Source organism: Wolffia australiana, chromosome 10 (genome assembly GCF_029677425.1).
Source record: "Wolffia australiana isolate 7733 chromosome 10, ASM2967742v1".
Taxonomy (NCBI): Eukaryota; Viridiplantae; Streptophyta; class Magnoliopsida; order Alismatales; family Araceae; genus Wolffia; species Wolffia australiana.
The window spans coordinates 3,307,113-3,316,017 of NC_135844.1; the positions used below are offsets into that span (position 1 = coordinate 3,307,113).

At 38.2% G+C, this 8,905-nt stretch overlaps 1 protein-coding gene across 2 annotated transcripts; it reads left to right on the top strand.

The window, feature by feature from the left end:
- Positions 1–235: 235 nt before the first annotated feature.
- SWI3B (switch subunit 3) lies at positions 236–5,147 on the top strand. Of its 2 annotated transcripts, XM_078582139.1 has the most exons (8): positions 236–481; positions 549–712; positions 809–943; positions 1,015–1,380; positions 2,642–2,768; positions 3,174–3,283; positions 3,371–3,591; positions 4,909–5,147. In XM_078582139.1, exons 1-7 carry the CDS (start codon positions 268–270, stop codon positions 3,575–3,577), a joined length of 1,323 nt encoding a protein of 440 aa, XP_078438265.1. In that variant the 5' UTR covers positions 236–267; the 3' UTR covers positions 3,578–3,591; positions 4,909–5,147. The 2 variants fall into 2 exon arrangements, with proteins under 2 accessions (XP_078438265.1, XP_078438264.1); XM_078582138.1 differs by having other exon boundaries at positions 549–943.
- Positions 5,148–8,905: the final 3,758 nt, after the last annotated feature.

Below are 8,905 nucleotides of genomic sequence, written 5' to 3' on the forward strand. Positions count from 1 at the left end.
AGTATTTCTCACAAAGGTGTTCATATAGGCTCAATTATATACATACACTAATTTTTCACATTTTCGAAAAGGGATAATATTATTTTTTCTCACATTCGAAAAGCCATAATACAATCTTTCACATATTTTAAAAGTGGTAATACTATTTTTTCATATATTTCTCAAAAAAGAGTTCATATGAACTCAATTTGATATATATTAATATAGCTGAAAGGGTTCAAAAACTTCAAATTTCTCTTCTTCTTTGATCTTCTCGTTGCAGCTCTCATGGCGACACTGCCGCCATCGCCTCCATCGCCGACGACTCCCACGCCTCAGATAGCAGGCAGCAAGATCTTCCCTTCTTCTCCACAATTCCCCAACAATTTACCTGAAACTACAGTGAAAACCGAATCCCCAGCTTCGATCAAGGAGAAAAACCCGTGTTCTACAGAGCCCTCTTCCGCCGTCTCCATCACCATCACCATCCCAAGCCACTCCAGTAAGAATCCTTCAAGAATTTTCCTTAAATTTGCAATTTTTACTAGTATTTCCTTGATTCTTCCCAGGATGGTTCTCTTTCGGAGAAATCCACGCTACCGAGCGACGGATGTTGCCTGAATTTTTCGAGCGTAAGTCGCCGCTGAAGAACCCTAGCTTGTACTTGTACTACAGAGATTTCATCATCAGACGGTTCAGAGAGAATCCTTCGAGGAAGATCACCTTCACTGAGGTGCGAAAGGCCATTGTGGGTGATGTTGGATCTGTGCGCAGAGTGTTTGATTTTCTAGAAACATGGGGATTGATAAATTATACCGCTTCTGAGAAGCAAGTTAAGGCATTGTTGGAAGAAAAGGAGAGGAGAACCACGGAAGAAGGGGCCAAGAAGCTACTGGGCAGTGCTAAATCTCTTTGTACTTCTTGTAAAACCGATTGCAATATAGTTTGCTTCGCCACCGAGAAGGTTTGGTTCATAATTTCTTTGAAATTTAGTTTAATTATTGTTTGATTTCTTGTTTTATGGGTTTTTTGAAGGTGCCAGAACTCGTTCTCTGTGCGCGATGCTTTGTTCGTGGAAGCTTTAAAGGGGGTTTAACTCATGCTGATTTCAAGCGAATCGATGTCGGTGGCAATGCCGATGATAAGAAGAGAGATTGGACCGATAAAGATGTTCTTCATCTTCTTGAGGCTTTGTTACTGTACAGAGATGACTGGAAGAGAGTGGCTGAACATGTGGGAGGAGGGAAGAGCGAGAAAGACTGTGTGAAGAGGTTCATTCAGCTTCCATTTGCAGAACAATTTATGGAGAAATCTGTGGAGTGTGATTTTGAGGACTCGGTTCAGAAGTCTTCTCCCTCTTTATCACCTCTGTTGGATGCAAGTAATCCAATCATGTCTCAGGTTTGTGGATAAGTGGTGGGAAATCTCATTAAACTTTTATTAAATCTTTTTTTTGAAAGTAGTATCTGTGGCGGGAAATCTTTTGAATCATTTTATCTGTATCTTTTTAGTATTTTTTATTTATTTTGAGTTATCTAGTAGATCCGAGTTATCAAATAATGTTTCAGGTTCTTGAATAAGTTGTTGGAAATCACATTACCCTTTTCTTAACTCTTTTTTTGAAAGTATTACCTGTGGTGGGAAGTCTTTTAAATGTCATTATGTATGGGTTTTTAATATTTTATTTTATTTATTTATTTATTTTGACTTATCTAGCAGATGCGAGTAATCCATTGATGTCTCAGGTCTGCGCATGAGTCTGATTAACCTTCTCTTTTATCTTAATTTTATTTCTTGCTTGTTGGTTCATCAATCTCTTTCGTTTTTTGAGTTATTTCAATATTTTCTTACACTGTGATTTTGTTTCTACATTCACTTAAAGTTAATTTTGCGATGAAAATATACTTTCAAAGTGATCTACCTGATGTAAGTTATCAAACCATGTCTCTTAAGAGTTAGGAGTTCGCGTTGTCCTATTTTTAACTCTTACATATTTTTTTCTTGCATGTTGGTTCATTAACGACTTTCAGTTTCTTTAATTTGTTTGAAAGTTTATTGGACACTGATTTTGTTTCTTAATTGCTTTTTAAGAACATCCTGATTCCTTTGCTCTTAGCTCTTCCTTTTTTTCTTGAATGTTGGTTCATTGACCATTTTCATTTTCTTGAATTTTTTCAATGGTTAATGACATAATAATATTATTTCTCATCAATTATTTTTTGAGGGATTTCAAGTTGAATGCATTTCGTTGTCTCTTTATTTGGAGATGCTTCATCAACGGAGTGCTCAAAACTTGATTCTATTAGTTCTCCTCAAACTTTTCCCCTTCAAGCTGATGTTGACCACAATATTTTGTGCGTGGAATCTTGGCTTGTGTTCATTGCAATCTTGGTTTGTGTGGAATCTTGTTATTTTCTTTGAAAAAGTACTGGAAAGGTTTCATCAGACAATGGAGGTCTTCAAAGATTCTAAGTATAGTAAAATGTTGTCTGCAGGCAATAAATAGATTTCAAGTTCATTTTGGCTGGCTGGATCTTCTTTTTCATTTATGATTTTTATTTTGGCGAAACTTTTTTGTGCTGGTCATAACTAAGCTGACTTTTAAATATTAAGATTCCATTAAAATATTGTCAACTCTATCTAATTAATGATGGGCTCTCAGGTAGCTTTCCTGGCAACCGTAGCGGGTTCCAGTATTGTTGAAGCTGCATCAAGAGCAGCTATTGCTGCTCTAGATGAGGTGGATGGAAACAATTCACGCCTGGAGACGACAGACAAATATGGAGATGGTAACTTCCTCTTTCTAGAATCAGATTTTTTGAGTTGTATTTCTATTATAGAAAACTATGTTGCATCATAGAACCTACCATATGGTGGACTCAAGTCCCTTTCCCTGTATTCTTTCTTTTTTTTGGTAGAGTAGATAATTGTTGATAGGGTGTCCTCTATTTCATCCCTCTGTGGGTGTAGAAAGAGAGGAGAATATTAGCAGTGAGATAGAGAGCAAGATTAGTGCAAAAGAACCGTAAGTAGATGAGAGAGAGAAAAAGATCGATAGAGTAAGAGGGAAAGAATAATTGTGTGAGACAGAAGAATAAGCGCTGTGAGAGAGAGGGAAAATGATAAATAGCGAGGGAAAAACATTGGCACAGAGAGACACCTGACACTAATTTCTCAAAAACTTTTCTGAACAGGCAAAGTTCTTTCAGAAGATCAGGATTCTGTGATTTCAGAGGCAAAAGTTCTGCTGACAAAGGAACGACATGATGTGAAAGAATCTCTCTCTCAGATCGTTGGGGTGCAGGTTCATTAAATTATTATATTTGTTTTGATCATTTTAACCGCTCGGCTGGCGTCTATTTACTTTTTGGAAAAAAATCCTTTGGTGCAGATGAAGAGAATGTTGGAGAAAATCATCCATTTTGAGAATCTAGAACTGCTGATGGAGAGAGAGTGGCTACAACTAGAGCATCTGAGAAACCTACTGTTCGTTGATCAGCTCAATCTCATGCAGCAGAGATCTCGATCCAAGCTTGACGATGGGGGCAAAATCTCTTTTGATGCATCATCCCAAGCAGAAACTTCCACTGGACCCTGAAAAGGGGGTTTTAGGTATGTAAAATTTAGTTAATAGATATGTGCGATATTCATGGTGTCATTGAAATTTTATTTGCCTGCCTGTATTGTACACCTTCTCTCAGTGAATACATCTCTTATTCTCCTGATTATCGAATTTTGAAGACTGTCTGATCTGAGGAACTTAGTATTAGACTGCAGGGTTAAAATGCCACTCCCTACATTAGCTGCGGGTTTTTATTTGGAATTGTATGTCTATATCTGTCTATTTAAGGCGGATATAGTGAAGTTAACAATGACCTATTCTACTATGGTTTAAGAATGGCAGGCTCCACCCGTCGCCCTGCCTTCTCTCTCTCTCTCCCTGTCAATTATCTAAACTTTCACAGTTAGGAGCCCTCTCTCTGCTTGTGAAAGTCTTGATTGGGTTTGATTGTTGCATCGGGATGGCCGAACCAACCTGTGGGTTGACAAAAATGAGCCACCCAAGAGAGCAGGTTGGGGGCGGCCCGACCTAATGTCGGGTCTTTATTGTCCCTACAGCCCCGTCGTGTGAGTCTATCGAGCTGACCTGACTGAGAGGGCATGTCAGGGGGTTGGGTTGACTTTGGGTTGGTTTGACTTTGGATTGGGTTGACTTTGCATTGGGTTGATGGTTTTTTGACCGGGCTTCTTGACTTGACCACTCAGACTGCAGTTTTTGGTAGTTTAGATTATTTTTCTTGGACCAAGCTGGGATCTGATTGGTAGAACCCTCCCTCAGACGTTGTATGTTGTAAGACCCAACAATGCAGCAATTAAAGCTCAACTCGATCGGAATTTATAAGAACTATGACTTCAAGAAAATGAACTTGGTTCGAGAGAACAAGGATGAGAGACAGTAGCTCCTCAATGAGTCTGAGAAGAATCGCACAAGAAAACTAGGTAGATGCAGGCGAGACCAGATTGGCTCCCTCCCTGCGGTGGTGGTGGAACGAGCCGTATCGGCCCCTTCCTTCCCGAGAGAATATCCCGTAACTGTAACCAACTCTGGAAGAATGCGTAGCCTTCTGCCTCCACTGAGACCCCTCTTTATTCACTTCTGCTCCTGGTACTACTCATTCCGTTGGCCACTCGTGCTCCAGGCTGGCACGTGACGTAGATACTCCTTTCGACATTTGCCTTGGTAAGTCATAGAGAGGTTTTTATCACTTGCTGAGGCCAAGTTTTTATGTTAGTAATTGAACTTTGTATGAGCATTATTTTGTCTGGCTCTAGGATGAATGGGAAATTAGGGTTGCTATGTACATTAACCTAGTCTCTCGATGTTACATGACCACTAATTCTTGTGTTGCACACCTGTGCCTGTTTCAGGTTGGCAGGATTCTTCAATTGGCACCTCAGAACTCTACTAAAAATCATACTCTCGACTCACTTAGAGATCATCTCACCAATACATCTAGCCCAGAGTATCTGTGAATAAACTATTAATATCTATAAGAAAACCCAAGCAAAATTGCTCAGAATTTACTGGCATTTGCATTTTAGGATGGAACAATGACTCTTTTTTTTGGTGGACTTGAGAACACATTCAAGGCACATCTTTTATTGTATGTATCATTGTTATGATCCCATGAAATAGGACAAGGGAAAAAGAGAGAATCGGAGAGATAGAAGTGGAAAAGAGAGAAGAAGAGTGAGCGAACACATCCTCAATAACTTTTAAACCGCGAGTTCTTGTCCTCATGACAACCGGATACAGCTACATGTGCCACTAAGCGGGCAAAATTATCATTCATCAAAAGGTGTATAATGACCTTAGACGGGACTATTTGCAATACTTAGCTTTTCAAGAATCAGTTATTTTCTCACTTAAGCCTCAATTGTCGACTAAGCCTTGTTGACTGTGTTGGGCTATCCAAATCAGTTCATAAATCTGCAAAACTTTGCCACTTGACAACCATATGGAGTGCCAGTTTTTTTGGGACTTTTGCAATCCACATGCAACCTGATACGAACCTGCTGGTCTGTACGGGGAGAAGACGAGACGGGAGGGAGAAGTTGCCGAGATGGTCGTCGGCGTGCCAGGATGGACTACGGCAGGATGAGGGCAGGCAGAATGGACGTCATCTACGAGAGGGGTCAGGCAGAATGGACGTCGCTAGAGGGAGCCAAACACATTCTTTGTGATACTTCTTGGCTGCCGTCCTCAAGGGAGGGCTGCTCTATTTAAAGGGACTACAAAAGGTCCAAATGACCTAAATGCCCGTATTGGGTTAAATGATGAAAAAGGCCTAGATACGCCGGGGTCGTATCACAACCCACTGTCAAGCCCATAGTCTACAGTACCATGCCCACTAGATAAAGGAGAGTATAAGAAGTACCCAATCTAGTTGCCTCTTGATGCCTCACTGATTGGATATTTCAGTGGACTTTAGGAGTGGGAAATAAAGATTTATCTTTTCACCTTATTGTGTAGTTCTTCCTTGAACATGGTTTTTTGTTTTGATAGAGTTCCACCTAACCTAAAATTTTGAATAATCATGGTCTTAGTTTATTTCTTGATCTACAACCTCTTTAGGAAGATACAACTCAAGATAATGTATTTTTTTTTTTTGGTGGAAAAAAGTTTACTTTTATATACCCACGGGTTTTTGAAGCCTCTTGCTTGTATCTCATAAAATGGGATGTTCTATAATTTTTATTAAAGCAATCCGCCTTTAAGCCATGCAAACATTGAAATATCTATCCAAGATATTTGAATATAGGGCATATCAAGTGTGGATGACCATATCAAGTGGGTTTTCTTCTTGTATCTAGGGCATGTCTTGTCTAGAAAAACTGTGGAAATACTAACCTTAATCAAATATCTTCCACCTATTTTATCAACTTATTTGGATTCACATTTCTGTGAAATATACACACAAATCTACTACTGAAGAGAATTATATTTTATACAGCTCGTTATTACAGAGGTATAAGGTTAAGTTTTCTCATAAATTTCTTTATACCGCATGAATTGTATTGGCCAATCAAGATATGCACAACTGAGCAGCATAAATAACACACCCCACATCCAAAAACAAGAACATTTATGAAGCTAAGATTGAGTCTTAAAAATGAAACACACAACTTAATCAAAGCAAGATCAACTACAACATTAAGTACTCATTGAATCTCTAGAAATACAAACATTAGCTCCATAGACCAATCAATATATGCACAACTAATCGAGCTATATGAATCATGATAACACATAGATTATTGGGTTATTTTTGTGAAATTTACACATGTATATGCATTAAAGCAATTGTAAATCAGTGTTATCAACCTTTAAACAATTACACTTATTTTTAGAGTGATATTCTGATTTTTTGGATTTAATGGTATTTTTTAACATCATATTTTTAAAGAAATTAATTTTCTGATTCAGAAAATATTTTTATGAAAATTTGACCGTATATTATAGAGATATTAATTATTAAAGTCAAGATATATATTCATTACATTTTTATGATTGGGTATTACTTTTATCATGAAAAATTTAAATATTTTTTGTCTTAAAAATTCATCGCCAAGTATCGACATCTGATTCGTCAAATGCTGACCAATCAATATGGAGCAACAGAAAAAATACGTGATTGAAATAGAGAATAAGGAGATATGATAACCGAAAGAGGGAATAATAAAAAAGGGAATTAGAGAAGTCAACAATCTCGGCAGTACACATGACACACACAAATATATGTAGTACATAGGTGTAGCACACATGGCACATACGTGTAGCCCCGCAATTTGATTAAAAAAAGAAAAAAAACTCTACAATGATATTAGTGAAAGTTCAGATAAAAAATGTTCTATAGTCCAATCAAGATACACATAGCTTATTGAGCAAACATCCAACATCCAATAACAAGAACAGTTTGATAGCAAAGATTAAGTCTTAAAACAGAAACACGCAACTTAATCAAACCAAGATCAACAACACCTTAGAATACTTGATGAATCTCTAAAAATATTAAGATATGCAGTAAATCAGCGAAAGAGTTCTGTGATTTACAATAATATCATAGAAAGTCAAAATAAAAAACTTCTGCAGACCAATCAAGATATGCCCAACTAATTGTGCAACTTAAATCAAAACCCCCACATCCAATAACAATACGTCTTACGTAACTAATATTAAGTCTTAAAACAGAAACACAAAGCTTAATCAAACCAATATCAGCAACACCTTGAAATACTCCTTGAATCTCAACAAATACAAAGATATTTACTACATCATTGCGGTCTCTCCGTCTCTCTTCATATCATTATTCTCTTGGATCTTGATTTATCTGAAATCTTCTTACAGAATCGAGTTGGATGGGGGATTTCTGCTTGGAGGCAGAGGACGACTCATAAACCTCCTTCCCACTTTAACCCGCCTTACTATCATCTTTGTCATCAGCTCCTGCTTGTGTAGAGTTTCTTGAAGACTTGGACGATCTCCCAATACACTGCTGTAGAAGCCACCAGATATGAGAAGGAAAACAAGAACAACCCCGGCAAGAGAGTTGCTCCTACAAGCCATGTATTCTTCTTTGCTTCAGCTGGCGACGTTGCACCCTTTAAAATAACTTGTCCTTCCTACTTGCGCGTTTTCTCAGACGATATTTCAATTTTTTTTCTGCTTTGGCTCGCTATGATAAATTAGCTGCGTTTTCAACAGGATAGGTAGGAATGGTGGGAACGTATGACTGTGTTTGGAGTTTCCTGAGTGAGACGGTCCTCCGCATGATCGTTTCATCTTGACCGAGTTGTTGATCAACGGGGAACGGAATTATCACGAACAGGGTCCACTGCTGACCTTTGTTATCGTGAAGTTGACTCGTTGGTGAAAAGATCTCGAGAGATCTCGATCGAGAGAGAGAGAGAGAGAGAGAGAGAGAGAGAGAGAGAGAGAGAGAGAGAGAGAGAGAGAGAGAGAGAGAGAGAGAGAGAGAGAGAGAGAGAGAGAGAGAGAGAGAGAGAGAGAGAGAGAGAGAGAGAGAGAGAGAGAGAGAGAGAGAGAGAGAGAGAGAGAGAGAGAGAGAGAGAGAGAGAGAGAGAGAGAGAGAGAGAGAGAGAGAGAGAGAGAGAGAGAGAGAGAGAGAGAGAGAGAGAGAGAGAGATTGTTAATCTGATCATTTATCTGCATGACTTATATGTTACATAGGCTCACTGTTATAGTAAAAAATAGTTTATGGAAATAACAGAAAGTTACAAAATAGTATATCTTTTAATCTTCGCAGTTACATTGGATTATAACAGCTAGATTTAGATAAATCCTAGTCGTCTATGTGTTTCCTATATAATATTTAATCCTGGACCTCTATTATTGATCCTTTTT